Source organism: Primulina tabacum, chromosome 1 (assembly GCF_025594145.1).
Source record: "Primulina tabacum isolate GXHZ01 chromosome 1, ASM2559414v2, whole genome shotgun sequence".
NCBI classification, from domain to species: domain Eukaryota; kingdom Viridiplantae; phylum Streptophyta; class Magnoliopsida; order Lamiales; family Gesneriaceae; genus Primulina; species Primulina tabacum.
In genome coordinates, this window is record NC_134550.1 from 58,312,361 (window position 1) to 58,329,052 (window position 16,692).

A 16,692-nucleotide genomic window follows, 5' to 3' on the forward strand; every position below is an offset into this window, starting at 1 on the left:
TCCATATTTATATTAAATCACTCAACACTTTAGCAAATTTTACGCACATACATGCAAACATTCATATGTTGCATGAATTTATATGTATATGAGCGCATATATACATCGGTGCAATCATAACTTAATATCAGATCAAACGAAAGGAAAAACATAATGGGAGTTCATTAAAAATTGGCTTTTTACTTATTTCTCACAACCTCTACATACATATCCACACATAGGGGCATCTAAAAACGTCTGCAACTCTGTATTTAGCCAAAGTGATCAATGGGAATCAAAACATTGAGGGAGAGCACATATTTTTGTCAAAAATTGATGGCTCTAACCACAATAATAACATTTTGTGTTATGAATGAGTAACAGTAGCATTACCGATCAGCTGAAGCAGTTCCCTGCGCTTGGATTCAGTTATCTGTAATTCAAGAGTAACCTGTGCAGCATAAAATAGGACATCAACATCCAAAATTCGACCACTCATTCAATTTAGAAGCTTTAATTCTATTCGCTAACCGCAACCAAGTGTGTGTGTTTATATAAATATATTATTCCTAGTAAATGAAAAATGCACTCTCTGTTAAGTGCAAGCCTCCATTGAACAATTAAAAATAATGACACCTCAACGGCCGACAAAATCAACAAAGAAACATAGAAAATAAGTGAAAAATAGTTAATTGTCGTGATGATGAATTGCAGAATGATAAGTAATAAATTTGTGCTTTGGCTGAAACGAGTAACATACGATAAAACTAGTATAGTCGCGTCATTTAAAATTGCTCAAGATGCAGATAAAATTTCAGTGCTCACCTCTTTGAATATCTCACTATATGAAGTCTTCTTGAATTCCTAGAGAAGCATCAAATGTTACCTTAACCGGCCATATATTAACAAGGCAACGGAAAAATTTTGTATATCTGTAACTAGACAACAAGATATAAGCCGTAAAATAACACAAAAGAAGTAAATGTCTCCCATGAGTTCATTATATTGCAACTTCCACATCAAGTTTTCCTGTTGGTGCAAGTCTGAGTGCATCTGTGAGTATGTATGTGTATTTTAATCGAGAGAGAGACACTCACCAATTTTTGGAAAAGATTAAGAGAAGCATCATTTGATTCTCCAATCTTTGCACGAAAGATGAGAATGCCAAAATTTTTAACCGTAAATGCCATCATAAGCAGGACTGACTCCTTCGCAAGTCCTTTGCAACGACTGGAAGAGAAGTATGTTGTGAAATTTACAGAAATTTCCAAAAAATTGTTGCACAGAATAATATGCTAGGAAGATATATGCAAATGAATCATCTATAGAATTAATATCTTTCCTTGTCCTTAATATTGCATACTTACTTTGCACAGTGCTTTTTTCAGCAATGGTTGGTGATGTGCCTATCTAAATTTTAACCTCTTAACATTATTCATATTTCTCATCATTGGGAACACTTCACTTTTCAATTTTACGGTTGTGTGCCATATTCTTAGAGTGTTACGCTCTACAAAAAATTCAACCTCAGAATCAAGGTTTACGCCTGTGAATCTTCTTTTTCTTTCATAATCCACCTCTCTTCTTTAGTCAAAGTCTTGAAAACGGTGTAAAAACAGAAACTTGAGACTTATTGATTTGTGCAATCTAAAATAAAAGATGAAAAGAGTAATACCTTTTGCTTTCAGCAATCATTATTTCTATTTCCGCTATGTGAGAATCATCCAAGTCATTCATAAATATATTTACATCACCAACCATTGCTGAAAAAAGCACTGTGCAAAGTAAGTATGCAATACTAAGGACAAGTAAAGAACCAAGAAAATTACAAAGCACCTTCACCTATCAATCTCATATTTGAAAGTTTTCCTATAGAAGTCATGGTATGATTTCTTGTGAATAAATAAAACATATAACCAATTCGGCACTACATTCATTTCCCTAAAGTCATACAATACAATTTTTATTGAAAATCGCTTTATAACATGCAGTTGACACAGTTAAGCGACAGATACAAGGACTATCTTCAAAACAAACAAAAAGATGAAGCCCAGCAATACTAACCATCATGATCACACAAGCGCACCAGATAGCATAGTTTAAATACTAATTAGTTAAAGGTACTATCCGACAGGAATCGATCCTGAAACTATAGCTACATTACATGATGCATCATCCCAAAATAATATTGCATCGACTTCTTAAAGATCAAGAGGCAATCTAAATTGAAAAATACCATATATATTAACATAATGACCTTGTGTATAGGGTTGCCCATGAATGAAATCTCCAACCATTAAGTCCTTGTCCAGCACTATGAAGGTATGCTCTGCAATCAAAACCCCATTACCAAAGATCATCTTTTCCACCAATTCCTCTCATAATGCCAAACAAATATAAAAAGTAGATGTAGAATTTACATTACCAACCAGGAAACAAGAAAATATCTACGAATAAAAATGATTGTATTTGAAGAGTGAAATGTTACACTACTTGAGGTATCTTGGGTCCAGGAAAGCTGCATTTCATATTCTTGGTCCAGAGTGAGAGGCTCAGATGCTGTAGCTTGAAGGATGCCGGGGTCTTGCATCCACGCATGGTACTTGGGCACATGATCTTTCATGTACGGCACCAGTATCACTCTTTCTCCAACCAAGCTCAGCTTCATTCTTTACTTTCTTTCAGAAATGATGCACCATAAGATAAGAATGAGCTTTAACTTTATGATTGGATCAGTGGGATCTGAATTGTTGAGACTCGTTCAAATTTAAGGATTCTTGATACCAGTGAGAATTGTTAGAAACAGTTTAAACCCAACGGGAAAGAATTATTCGGGTTAATTTAAGCGGGGCGTTTGATCGAACAGTTGGTGTACCTTCAGATGAATTCCCTAATCAGATTATTCCACCGCTATCGAAAGCAGCGAAAGAAGAGAAGTGGTCCTCCGTCTTACCCTATGCTGCCAGGTAAGTGAAAAACCCGGTTAAATGCTCGAGACATGGCTTTTATATTTCCTTCCTGAGGAGCCCTCCTTTTAATTATTTTCTATATTATTGTCAGAAATATTAAAAATTAATATATTAGGAAAATTAAAATATTTTTAGCAAAATTAAAGTTAGTAAAAAATTATTGACGTTCGCTTTAATTTTTACAAAAATCAGTTTGTCAATTTTTTTTTAAAGAAAATCAATCGTACCAAATAAATTGATTGTTAAATACAATTTTATTTTGTATGGGAAATTTTACTAGTTCGTGGTCATTTGTTGTTGTTATTATTATTGTTATACATATTGTTTTTAGTAATACATGTGTGACCCATTGAATATCGAATTTGGATCTGACTGAAAACACATTAATTACCTAATATTGTGCACTTTTCACATGTGATGATCATTTTATGTGACATTGTGTGAGATGCATAAGATGATCAACTAATCATCTTGTATAAAAATACACATCACCAGGTGTTGTATTTTCAGCCATAGCAGAAGATCCAAATCTTGTATACCTTTTATTTAACGGATTTAGCTAGTGTCTTGATTCAAGGATTGGATCACATTTGTTTCTTCATGTAATCCAATCTTTGGGTCCATGTGACCAAATAATTATAGCCCCATTACTGTTCTAAGATGAAAAGTTCGGGTACTGCCCATATGTGATAGCATCGATCAACGTATTGTCTAATTTCATACGTAAGATATTACAAAATTTTCATTTTCTCTTCTTTTTAAGAGACAGATAAGAACATATTTTTGTTGATGGCATGCCGGCATCTACATCTTGTTTCTAGCGTTTGATACCTCACTTCATGCGCATGATCACGTTAGATTGTTATATATGTAATAATTAACGAAAAAACTTCTGAAATTATATATTCTCTAATAAACAATAATGTAATATAAAATAAATTTACTTTAACCAAGGTGCTAAAATTAGAGAAATGAATTCGAAAATCATTTACCAACCAGATACAGATATCAAGAATATAAATCTAATATATCAAAATATGTTTTTTTTTTTTTAAAGTAATGAAATTCGTCAAATGTCAAAAAGAGTTGACACAAATAAAATCGATCGACCTCTAGTCACTTGCATGGTAACACAAGTTCGAATTCGAATTTTAAGTTGCTCAAGTTTGGTCTTGAGTCGAGCTTTGATCATCAAAGTTCACGAGCAGATTGATTCGTTTTACACATCCAACACTACAAACCAGTATATATGTGCATGTAAAACAAGAAAGAAAGATGCATTCTTACTAACTATATATCGTCTTTAAGTACACTTATCTATCAAAAACTCACAAATTAAATCCCTCCACGCATAGTTTCCTATACGATTATACATACATATGAAATACTAAAACTTTTTAGAGAAGTCGCCATAGAGGCTAGAAAAAGCTATCTCATAGGAACAAAAAAAGAGATTATGTCTACCGTGAGAAATGGGGTCACAAGACCATCTCTTCGACGATGTAGATGCGCGTAATCAACTTTGTTTGGGGATGAATTTATAGGAGTTGGGAGCCGACTGCAGCATTGGACAGTAACACAAATAAAGGTCCTGGTTAGGTTCATGTAGGCGGCATGGACGTGACCTAAGTGGGTAAGTATATTTTCCCATGTCCTAATTATATTATTAAAATCTTTGATTTTTTTTTTTTGTTGAAATTAAACGAGATATATATGCCATTCATTCAAGTACGTGCAAGAATAATTAGTTAATTATATAAAATTTAAATTTGTTTTAGAAACCCTTGTCTTAATTAATTTATTAGTATTATATGGTACGGTGGAGCGATTGAGAAGGGAGATTGGGGAAGGAAAAGTGCTGTTGTTGGCCGTAAATAATATATCGTCGTTAAGAAATCTGAATTTGAAGAATTTCATGATTTTCATAAGCACGAACGATGGGATTAAGGTCATTATTTTGTTTCACATGTTGCCAATTTATGAACAAATATTTCACTGAAATCTTTGTTTTTTTTAAAAAAAATATTTGGCCGATCTTATATTTGAATTAACAAAATCTAGATTATTAAACTTCTGTAATTATAAGAAGGAAAGGTTCTTACAGATTGGGATTACATGCATATTTTAAGGCTAAATTGTGAGTGTAACTTCCAATTTATTAAATGACGAGACAATCGAATTAAGTCTAAATATGTTTTTTTTTTAATAAAGAAAATAAAAAAATCTACCGTGATATCCATAGAATCGGCCGGGACGTAATTTAGCCAAGTAAATTAAAATATTTAGACTTTAATTTGACTATTCCAAGCACGTAAAATGACTTAATATCAACGATTTTTTTTGGTTGAATAGAGGATTATATATGTTAATTGCACCGATTAAAAAAAAAATGTGTTTAATATTTAATGTATTTTATCTTCTTATTCAAATACTTATATTGATATTTAATGTATTTTATCTTCTTATTCAAATACTTATATTGATATTTAATGTATTTTATCTTCTTATTCAAATACTTGTATTGTCACAATGTAATATTGAAATGTGTACGTAACAAGATAGTCAAATCTATTCATAATTCTAGAAAGACCATTCAAGGCAATTGTCAAGGGAGATTGAATTTTCTCAATTAAATATCGATTATATGGATTGATGCAATATTCATTTAATACAAATGTTGAAGTTTTGGTTGAATTTAACTATATAAATGGCTTGAGTTCTTTCTTGGTCATCATCGATTATAGCTAGCTAGCAACGCATGCAAGTCACGACACAAATTCTTGGCTAGATAGGTTACGCAGATCTTTTTTGATATATAAACATGGATTCAACCAAGGTTAATTTCTTTTTTTGGGCTCTTCTTGTTACATTTTCGTCGCTTAATTATGTGCACTGCCGAGGCAAGATTTTCAGTGTTGCAGAATATGGGGCAGTTGCAGATGGAAAGACCGATATCACCCAGGTATTTATGTGACGAATTGTCCTTAATGTTGCCGCCCAAACTCTTCTGTTTTCGTGATCAGTATATGATTCTTGATGCATGCAGGCGTTATTGAAATCTTGGGAGGGAGCATGTGCAACTAAAGGAGGCACAGTCTCTGTCCCGAAGGGTACATATTCAGTGGGTGACATAACTTTCGAAGGGCCATGCAATGGGGCAACTCACTTTCGTTTGGAAGGAACGGTGACTGCTTCTAACAGCCATTCATCTGGTCGAGATTCTTGGATCGCATTTCACAATATACATGGCTTCACGTTGTATGGAAACGGTACTTTTAATGGCCAAGGAGAATCGTCTTGGGGACGACGTGGTGATGGCACTGATGCGAAATCCAATGGTGGTCGTAAAACAGTGAGTGTGTCTATCTATATTTGATGTGTATAAATAATAGATATGGTAAAATCAGTGTTTTTTTTTTTCTAGAAATGTCTTTGGATACAATTTTCAAATTTCTTGGCATGATTGATATTTAATATATACCATGTTATGCTGCAGTCTTTAAAGCTTCGGATCCAAAAAGGCATCATCAAGAACATCCACTCCGTGGACAGCAAGATGTTCCATTTCCATGTTCACGATTCCGACAACCTGTTACTCAAGAACATACACATCACTGCGCCGGAATACAGTCGGAACACCGACGGAATCCACATCGGGAACTCCAACAACGTGAGAATCATCACGGCCAGCATAGCCACCGGGGACGACTGCGTGTCCATCGGCTCCGGGAACACAAACATCACTGTTTCGGGTGTTGTTTGCGGTCCGGGTCACGGGATTAGCATCGGAAGTCTGGGAAAGTACGAGAATGAGAGGGACGTGAATGGGATCGTCGTAAGAAACTGCACATTCAGAAATACCGACAATGGCGTCAGAATCAAAACATGGGCACCTTCGAAATCAACCGCAACTCTCTCTGATGTCAAGTTCATCAATATCCGAGTCGAGAACACCAAGAATCCAGTCCTCATCGATCAATATTATTGCTCCAAATCCCATTGCAAGCACAAGGTATATAGATACATTTATATACGTTCTGTTAAATTTAAGAGAATTTAAATTAAGGAGCAGAATGAAAACAAGAATCTTGATTTATTTCGGCTTATTTAATTTACAGGGTGAATCGAGCATAAAGATCAGAGAGGTGAAATTCATAGGCGTGAAGGGGAAGTCGGCTTCGGAAGTTGGAGTAAATGTTCAATGCAGCCGCAGTTATCCATGCGAGGATATCGAGTTCAGAGGGCTGGACTTGACTATGGCCGGCTCAGGTGCACCCACCACTGCCTCTTGCTCTAATGCCGGTGAAGTGTTTCTGGGACCTCGCCAAGTTCCTTCCAAATGTTCTTGAGATTATTATAATTAAAAAAAATGTTAAGCTTTAGATAATTACAATTAGCTTATCATTACGTGTAATTATCAATAATTGAGCTTTCCTTTGGATCTTGTAACGAACTATTATTATCAAGTTGCACTGATGAAATGAAAGATTTTCTCACTTCAGAATTTTGTCTCCCTCGTTTGGATGTTTGACCATTCTTTGAATTAAAAAACCATCGAAATTTAACAAAAATGTTACATATGAGACGGATCTCCGATCAGATCGATACATGAAAAAATATTATTTTTTATGTTCAAAATATTAATTTTTATTGTCTAAATAATCTGAATGGATCATCAAACATATATAGAGATTTGTATCTTACATTATATCTTCTATCAAATATATTTGGTTTGGTATCATGAAATCTAATGATTTACTAAAAATATCATTTTAATTCCAGTAGATGAAAAATGAAATTAACGAATTCGTTTTATTTTATTTTTTAAACAAAACAAGAATTAGTCAACAAATGGGCTTTGGATTTTGGAAATACAGATTGTTATTTTAATTTAAAAATGAAAATAATAATTAATGACAAATAAATTAATGAAAACAAGAGTTAACATAAACACAGTTATTATTACTAAAAAAATTGTATGAAGTATATTATTGGATAAGGAAAAAACTTGTGTGAAACGGTATCATGGATCGTATTTTGTGAGAGAATCTCTTATTTGGGTCATCTATGAAAAAATATTACTTTTTAAGCTAACAATATTACTTTTATTGTGAATATGTAGAATTGGTCCGTCTCACATATAAAGATTTGTGAAATCGTCTTACAAGAGACTTACTCAATGGAGAAATAATCAAACGACCAATTTTTATTTTATTTTCACATTATTTATTTGTTATTTGTGTCGACTATATTGCTCATCTTTTAATTAATAATCATAATTTTATGCACATATTTACTGTGTGTATAAATTAATAATAGTATTTTAAAAATTAATGGGTCATAATATTTTATTAAAAATTATAATTTAAGAAATTTAAAAAACCCGAAAAAAGATAAACGCCTCCTTTTGGCCTTGGGCAAACGGGTCATTAGGGGCGGGCCAGATCCGGGTGCCCATCTCAACAAAGTTGGCACGAATACTCCAGGTTTTAGGCATGATTTGGTACGGCTTGGTCAGAGTCAATCCATGAGCTTCTTTCTACTAATGTAAAGCCCCTGGAATGGAGCGCCACCGTACCCTCCGCCGCCTCCGGCTGCTCTTCCTCCTCTGAATTTTGATAACTATGACGGAGGTAATTGGTTTCTTCTATGTTTCTTCAGTTGTAATTTGAACTGTGCAAATCGAAGCTCAAATTTTTTTTCTTTGTTTAATTTCTATATGCTTTACTGTAGTTTGTTCTTTTATCTTTCTTATGGATTACGTGAGCTTGCTTTGGATTGGTTATGCCCATTTTTTTCTTCTGTAAATGATAAATCATGGTGCACCGATACAGTTATAAACTTATAAAGGCTTCTTTTTTTAGAATAATATTGTTGTTGGGACTGAAGGGGTTGTATACTTTAATCTTCTGTGGCTATTATGAATTCTTTGACATAATTACTTTATGGATGCGAAAGAAATACGGAGTTTGGAAACGAAAGTGGTATGAGATCACTTTGAAAAGTTGTTTGTCAATGTGAAGCAACTAGAAAATCGCGATACTCCTCTTTGCTGATTTGGAGTTTGCAATTTACATGAATAGATGCAGCTTTTCTCTTTTTTTTTACCAACTGTGTTTCATTCTTTCACTTTCTATATTTCCTCGATTCTTCATATGTGCAGTAGTTTGTTATGCTTGGGAGATTAAATTACTGTTTTTGCAAACAATTTCCAAGGATCTAATACAAATGCCTAGTTCACGTGTTAGGTAAACTTTATCGCCATCAGATCAACAGGATTTTGCATATTCTATGAAATTTGAGAAAGTGGATAAATTGCAGCCAAGGCAAAACCCTGATGATGGGGTTCAAGGGTCCCCAGTCTGAGGCAGAAAGCACTCCCTCTAAAGCAAGTGATAAAGTATTGGATGATGGCTATAGCTGGAGAAAATATGGGCAGAAGCTTGTGAAAGGAGACCAATATATTCGAAGCTATTACAAATGTACTCATCCCATTTGCCTTGCAAAGAAACAAGTGGAGAGATCACACGATGGAGTCAAAACGGATATTAATTATCTTGGGGGACATAAACATCCTAAAGCACAACATAGTCCCAAAGTTGCCTCCAGTTCTGAAGTAAGTGTACAGGAGATACCTATCGCAATGCCTACATCAGAAGGTAACTAGTAAAATCTCTTTAACTTTGTCTTGAATTATTGGTTCTGTGAACAGTTCATGAATTTTTACATTGCATGACATAGAATTGGGTAACTATTCTCGGAAGAAGAACCTGGAGAATGTAAACCACACTTCAATATTGGAGACTAACCCTCTAGTAACCACCACACATGCTGATCGGCATCTGAGGCAAAATGCTGATGCTGATGTGTCAGAACACCACAGAGAAGAAAGAACTGTGTCTCTTATGGCAGAGAAGGATTCAGATTTCCTGAGGCAAAAAACAAGTGGAAATCAAGGAGTAACAGATTTTTTTTTTGTCAAAACCAAGTCTCTCACAAAACAAGGCATGATAAAGCTGATAACATATGTGTCATCCCCGTCCAAAAGTCTGAAATTTGTGATAAAGGACAAACTTATTTGGTTAAGAGGGAGAGAGATTCAGATAATTTGCAGCCTGTCCAAAGTTCTAGAGGTATTCCCATCTTACAAACTCAAGAAAAAAACCATACGTGTTACATAAAACCTGAGAAGACTTGGGAAATTTTGAGGAAAGGAAAGAATATAAAAGTCGGAGGTTTTAGTTTGCAATCTCATCAACTTAGCATTTCTAATATTTTGTCTGAAAAATTGGTGGCTTTCCCAAAACAAACTGTAGCCAAGGAGGGACCTAGACAGTCCCTGGATGATGGACTCTATGCTCTTGATGGAAAAGAAGAAAGCTTTTCTTTGGAGAAGCGAACAGTTTCCAAGGATCTAGTACAAATGCCTAGTTCGTGTGTTAGGGAAACTTTATCATCATCAGATCAACAGGGTTTTTCATGTTCTATGAAATTTGAGAAAGTAGAGAAATTGCAGCCAAGGCGAAACCCTGATGCTGGGGTTCGAGTGTCCCAGTCTGAGGCAGAAAGCACTCCCTCTAAAGCAAGTGATAAAATATTGGATGATGGCTATAGCTGGAGAAAATATGGGCAGAAGCTTGTTAAAGGAGACCAATATATTCGAAGCTATTACAAATGTACCCATCCCAATTGCATTGCAAAGAAACAAGTGGAGAGATCACATGGTGGAGTCAAAACGGATATTAATTATCTTGGGGAACATAAACATCCTGAAGCACGACATAGTCCCCAAGTTGCCTCCAGTTCTGAAGTAAGAGTACAGGAGATGCCTATTGCAATGCCTACATCAGAAGGTAACTAATATAATCTCTTTAGTTTTGTCTTGAATTGTTGATTTTGTGAACAGTTCATGAATTTTTACATTGGACTTTTCACAGCTGATGCTGGGTCAATTATTACTCGTGGTGAAGCATGTCAACACAGCCCACCACCTGAAACCTCAACGCCATTGACGGTTGTGAGAAATGGTGATAGTGTGACAGGTGTAGCTTCGCCTTCAAATGTTGAAAGCGATGACAAGGCTTGTTGTCCTGACTCTAAACGGCAGTATGTTTATTCAAAAGCTTCAAATAGTTGTAGTGCACTGATATTGCTTTGGCTGTTGACTAATATTGTACTGTGGTTTGTGCCCTTACTGCAGGAAGATATTAACTTCTGCTGATGGCAATTTCCTTAGTAAACCTAATAATGAATCACGGCATGTTCAAACTTTGAGTGTGGTTGACATAGTAAATGATGGCTACCGCTGGCGAAAATACGGACAGAAATTGGTGAAGGGAAATCCTAATCCAAGGTAACTCAGTATTTTAATGATGCATAGTAGTGATTTTCTTGCCACGTGGTTCTCTTCATATAGCATATATATGTACAAATGGAATTTTCCGGTCAACGTTATATGGGCAATTCATGAATTAGATGCTTCTCTCTGCTCTGTGAATTATTGTTCGCTTACTGGTCGAGTTCGGGGAATTTCTAGGCTTCAGTTCTTTTTCCATAGATGCGTTTATCGCTTCCTGAGGAAACCTAACTGCCGATCTTCCCTTTCAGTCAAAGGTTTTGAAAGTAGTTACTCCTTATTTCCATATGAGAACTCTTGCAAGTTTCTTTTGTTGTTTTTCTAGTTATTTGGTTGCTTCCTTAGATTTAGGGTTGGATGTGGGTATCAGGGTAATCCGAAGATGCTCAGAGGTTTGTTGTGGATTGCACAATAGAAGAAAGTAACTTGTCAAGACAGGACCTTTTACATCTGTAAACTGTTGTTTTTTATTTGTCCTGATACTTCTTACTGCTTGATAAAAATAGTACTTCCTCCCATAATACAACTGTCAGAACAAATCTCTTTGTTCTCAACCCATCATTTGAATTAGATTTGTACCGAATTTTCTCCTTATGTCTATCCTTCTTTCCCGCTGCTTCCGTCCATTTCTCTCTCAATCAAGGAGAATTGGTTAAGAACTGATTTCTTGGTTGTGAATCTACTTCCAAATGCATTTTTATTTTTTTCTCTATGTACTTTTTTTATTTCTCAGTGTTTCGAGATTCAAGATCATTAGTAGATACACTGAAATTTGACGTCAAGACAATTGGTTTTGAGAGAATTAAATACAGGTTAATGTGAAAAAACAAACAACAAATAAGACAAAATGCCAATGATCAGCAGGAAATTGTTTTTGACTGTCATCGTGTTTTTCACACAATGTTGTTTTTCAATCTACATCAGCCAGACCATCTTTTTACTCTCAATATACAACAAATAAACGACTTTCTTCTCTGAACGTCGTATGTGTCTCCTTTGTTTGAACTGGTCGAACTGGAGCTGCCTGATCTCTCTAATTTCAACAGTTTTCTGTCATTTAGGAGTTATTACCGGTGTTCAAATGCTGGTTGCCCAGTCAAGAAACATGTGGAAAGAGCATCCCACGATCCACATCTCGTTATTACAACATATGAAGGACAACACGATCATGACATTCCCCTGTCCAGGACTGTGAACCGAAGTACAGCTGAGAAAGATTCTGCTATGTCAAAAGCTAAAGTTGAGTCGACTCTCAAAATTAAGAGAGAACAAGTTTGTTGGTCTTGAAATGGTCGTTCATATCCATGCAAATTGAGACATTCTACCATTGGAATTCTAGCTAAAAGATAGTACATTGTATCATTTGAGTCGGTACATCTTTCCTCTCTACATTTGTATTTTCGAGTGGTGGGCTTAGTCTATATCAATGTGGGATTAGTCGTCATAACAGCATTTGAACTTCGCGTATGATGGAATAACTTATATATATTGTATAAAGTACTCGTTTCGAAAAAAATAATAGTATAGATGTAGCATTGTATTTAAGCTTTGGCATTGCTTGTGTAACCGATCACGACATTCTTTAATAACACACAACGAACTTTTGACGTTTTTTTCATTTGGTTTGATGATTTCACGACTTTGGCCCTCATTTAAAACATATTTTTTTCGTTTAATTATTTTAAATATTGCCTAGGATGATCATTCCGACTTCCCAAGTACTTAATTTAAGAGCCGTTCATTTAGGTATCATTTTGATTTGCGGCTTCCCATGAAAATTCTACTATACGGAATGTACCATAACATGGTTAAAAATCTTGTAAGAATTCCATAAACCATTATTCTTTTCGATAAACGTCTGATTGTATTTTACACCGACGTTTCAAACTTGTATTCAAGCACCATTTCGAAATACGTACACAAAACACCGAAAGCACTTTCCTCCATAAGTTTTATAGAAAATATTAAATGACTTGGCGTGGCAGTGGCAACAATACAGAAAAAACAAGAGGAATTACTGCGCAGCGTGACTTGTGCATGTAAAACATATTTGATATGGAAAAACAACAGGATATGATTTGCTGTGAACGAAAAGGAAAGACTGACATTTATTTTTGTAATTTTTTAATACAGCAAGGGTTGTCTTTCGAACCCCGTTCGAGCATACTGTCTCACACCTCGTTTGAATTCCTGAGTCCGTCCCCGAATCGAGTGGCACTCCTTTTTTTTTGGGGGTGGGGGGCTGGGGGGCGTGTGGGGGAAGAAAACAAAATCACAATGGCTGGCCACAGAGCTTTCACTTCCAGGCACAAGAAGCTATCAAATCTCTGTCCATCCAACCAAGATACAGAGCTCCATCCCTTTCTTCAAGCCTATACTTATTGCAGTAGTTTTGAAGCAATGTTTTGATCGTAGCATTTACCAGAGAACTCAAAGGATACGGACTAAAACCAGCCATACTGAACCGGGATCGCCACTTTCCTAGAAGTTCGTGCCTTTCGACCCTTTCTGTTCCCTCGCATGCCATAATATTAACTACATCTCTAGCCAAACAATGTTGCTCCACGTTGATTCGTGCTTTATGTTCCCTTGGAAGTGTCACATCGATTGATTCGAACATAGCAGTGTAGTAACCCAATGCTTCTAGAAATCGAGGGTAAAATGCAGCAGTGTTCGTGTTGAATTCTTGCTCAACTAGTGTCACCACCTGCGGATTCAAGCCTTTCACCATCTTCAGGATTCGGTCTCGATGGTTTTCCGTGTTGACACTTTCGTCTGGCATCCGGTGTAACATGAAAGCAAAGTTAACCGCTAAGGCCTCATTGGGACGGATTCCAAAATTTTTGAGGTTAACGTCACAGTCAGATATGGCTGCACCGTGGAATTCGAAAGGAACTTTGAATGTCTTGGCTAGCTTGGATAGCCTCCTTCCCACTATGTTTAGTCCTCCCCCACGAGCATATGCGGAAGTCAAATCGTCAATACCCGTTATTCGAATATGAGGTGGCCCTCCTGGCCGGGATGCAAAAGCCCTGATTAGAGAAATCCATTGGCTCCCTTGACAGATCTGGAAATCAATAATGTGAATCCTATCCTCATTTTTCATGGCTTCTGCAATGGCACCATTAGCTGACATGTATCCGAATTTGAAGTAGGGGCAAATTTCAAAAAGTATGTGCATATAAGAGAGTAGTTCGAAACTAGCAGGTTCTTTGCATATCAAAGATTTGTAAATGGAACTTCCAGAAGAACTCAGCTTCGCCACAAGTCCTTCTAACACGTAGGCTCCTAAACGCTGCATCGGTTCACCAGAAACTGATACCAGCTGACGTAACTCCGACACGAGCCATTGTGCCGTTAGTAAATCATTATTTGATATCGCTTTTGCACAGGCAATGAGTAGCTGCTTCAAGTCCTTCTTAGGTATGGTCTCCATCATTTGTCTCAGGCTATCAAGAATCTCTGCTGAAGCCATGCTGCCCAACACCATATAATCATCATAAGTCTCAATATCTGGTCCAAGCATCACAGTCTCAAGCTCTTTCAACTTGTTCCTAAAGTTATTCGCATCTTCAGTAATGCAAGAAACACTGGAAGGTGAGCCATAATTAGTTTCAGGAGAGTGCCGAAGGTATGATTGAGATTCTTGGTGGGGCAAAGAAATATCACTTGGGGAATTGAACATAGTAGGGTCTTTTTTGAAACTTAATGAGGATGGCTCGAGTGTGCAATACCGGTATTGAGAATTCTGAATGGAGGAATGGCTATATTTTTTGTTATGAGCATTATTATTGTAGCTCGACTGGTGGTCCAAAGATTGAAAAGTCAGTGGAAGAGAGTAAGAGGACTCTAGATACCGAACAGGTTGATGACATGGAGCATTGGAACTGTTAGATTTGATCCTACGAGGTTCAAAATCTTGCATCGAAAAGGTACTTTGTTTAACAACCAAAACTGGCTGATGATCGAAACAAGCGCTTTCAAGCTTCCTTCGCCTGCATATAACTGAATTGCCAACAAAACAATATGATCAACAACAAAATATGCTAACTTGATTTTTTTTTTAAAAAACAATTGTAAGTAAAATTGGTTAAATTCAAAACCAATAACCACAACAGAACATGCAACCGGACTTCTTTTATCATTGGAAAGAGCTAAACACGCAAAATCTTCCCTTGAAGCCAACTAACAAATAGAGAGGTAGAGAAAGGTCACTAATTTTCATTTTTTTTTTTATCTTTTTTCTCCTCTTTTCGATATCTGATTGACCACAGCAGTCATGTAATCAAATATGCACTACTTACAGAGAAAGTTATTAGGTTTATTCTGAAAAATCAATATAATTATAACGTCTAATCAGGATCAACCACGACACAGGCAAAACATTGGGTCAAGGTAATAGATACGACTTGTCATTCACTTCCGGAAAAAAGAGTCAAATAATTGGAGTAGACAGACTACAACACCTAACTTTAATTTATTAAGAAACCGTAACTTTCAAATCCCTCCACCAGATTTTTTTTCAACTTAAGTTTTGAAAACTATTCATAATAATGTTTTTCCTCCTGCCAAAATCAAAATCCTGGTTCTCTCCTATTTCGAATGGAAATTTCGGTCTCTAGCTTCTGCAAATTCTTGGCAGTTATACTCCCAACAGTGTCAAGAAAACAGCATGTCTCAAGATAATTAGCAGCAGCAGCAGCAGCAAATGAATTACAAGAAAACCAAGCAAGAAGTGAAAACATAGTACAGTTGAGAAATCCAACCTCTGGAACTTGAAGATCTATCTCCTACCCAATAAATTTCACTCAACTGTCAGACCGATTATCCGTCAAACACCCGCATTAAACCCTCCAAAATCTCTGCAGCTGAACGAGAAGAAAATAAAAAACAATCTTTTGCATCAATACCAGGCTAGCTACCAGCCAAATATAAGGAAAAATAAAACAAGAAATTGGAACGAAACCCACCAACTGAAGATCTCGAAAAAGTTCCAAACTCATCTCTTTGAGATCGATTTTTTGCACAGTCTCAAGTGTGTTCAGCAGAGAGACTCAAAAATAATGCCTCAACAGATATGGGAACGAGGTTCAGTGTCAGGGATGAAATATTCTCTAAAAAAATCATTACAATTATCATCAAAAGAAAGGACTCTTGAATTTGTCGAAATCACTAAAACGCCATTGAGAATTGAATAATGACCTTTACACTTTATTTATACTAGTACACTTTTCTAAAAAAATAAAATAAAAATTAAAAAATTTATAATTTATTTTGCTTACATTCAATTAAAGATCAAAATATAATTATAAAATTATGTACGTGAATTATTGTGTGTGTGGTTGTTAACATAATATCATGTGTTCGGCCGCGGATTTACGTAAATAT

At 35.7% G+C, this 16,692-nt stretch overlaps 4 protein-coding genes across 18 annotated transcripts; 2 read left to right on the forward strand and 2 right to left on the reverse strand.

The window, feature by feature from the left end:
- Positions 1-30: 30 nt before the first annotated feature.
- LOC142554719 (GCN5-related N-acetyltransferase 9) lies at positions 31-3,009 on the reverse strand. Of its 9 annotated transcripts, none has more exons than XR_012822209.1 (7): positions 2,855-3,009; positions 2,473-2,657; positions 2,237-2,308; positions 1,655-1,754; positions 1,077-1,209; positions 805-911; positions 39-430 (listed from the first exon to the last, which is right to left on the reverse strand). XR_012822209.1 is itself a non-coding variant. In XM_075665413.1 (7 exons), exons 2-6 carry the CDS (start codon positions 2,645-2,647, stop codon positions 821-823), a joined length of 525 nt encoding a protein of 174 aa, XP_075521528.1. In that variant the 5' UTR covers positions 2,648-2,657; positions 2,855-3,009; the 3' UTR covers positions 40-430; positions 805-820. The 9 variants fall into 9 exon arrangements, 8 of the variants coding, with proteins under 8 accessions (XP_075521532.1, XP_075521528.1, XP_075521517.1 ...); XM_075665413.1 differs by having other exon boundaries at positions 40-430; positions 805-865; XM_075665402.1 differs by having other exon boundaries at positions 44-430; positions 805-843; positions 2,473-2,653; positions 2,855-2,991.
- Positions 3,010-5,716: 2,707 nt separating this feature from the next.
- LOC142520412 (exopolygalacturonase-like) lies at positions 5,717-7,452 on the forward strand. Its single transcript, XM_075623397.1, has 4 exons — positions 5,717-5,910; positions 5,995-6,300; positions 6,445-6,960; positions 7,067-7,452. Exons 1-4 carry the CDS (start codon positions 5,770-5,772, stop codon positions 7,295-7,297), a joined length of 1,194 nt encoding a protein of 397 aa, XP_075479512.1. The 5' UTR covers positions 5,717-5,769; the 3' UTR covers positions 7,298-7,452.
- Positions 7,453-8,405: 953 nt separating this feature from the next.
- LOC142554746 (WRKY transcription factor 1-like) lies at positions 8,406-12,849 on the forward strand. 7 transcript variants are annotated; one of them, XM_075665438.1, is made up of 7 exons: positions 8,406-8,581; positions 9,112-9,196; positions 9,270-9,607; positions 9,690-10,801; positions 10,886-11,054; positions 11,149-11,301; positions 12,351-12,849. In XM_075665438.1, exons 4-7 carry the CDS (start codon positions 10,372-10,374, stop codon positions 12,589-12,591), a joined length of 993 nt encoding a protein of 330 aa, XP_075521553.1. In that variant the 5' UTR covers positions 8,406-8,581; positions 9,112-9,196; positions 9,270-9,607; positions 9,690-10,371; the 3' UTR covers positions 12,592-12,849. The 7 variants fall into 7 exon arrangements, with proteins under 7 accessions (XP_075521553.1, XP_075521545.1, XP_075521537.1 ...); XM_075665430.1 differs by having other exon boundaries at positions 9,112-9,607; XM_075665422.1 differs by having other exon boundaries at positions 9,185-9,607.
- Positions 12,850-13,543: 694 nt separating this feature from the next.
- LOC142554774 (scarecrow-like protein 21) lies at positions 13,544-16,463 on the reverse strand. The gene is made up of 3 exons (XM_075665454.1): positions 16,275-16,463; positions 16,071-16,172; positions 13,544-15,309 (listed from the first exon to the last, which is right to left on the reverse strand). The coding sequence occupies exon 3, from the start codon at positions 15,227-15,229 to the stop codon at positions 13,601-13,603; it is 1,629 nt and encodes a 542-aa protein (XP_075521569.1). The 5' UTR covers positions 15,230-15,309; positions 16,071-16,172; positions 16,275-16,463; the 3' UTR covers positions 13,544-13,600.
- Positions 16,464-16,692: the final 229 nt, after the last annotated feature.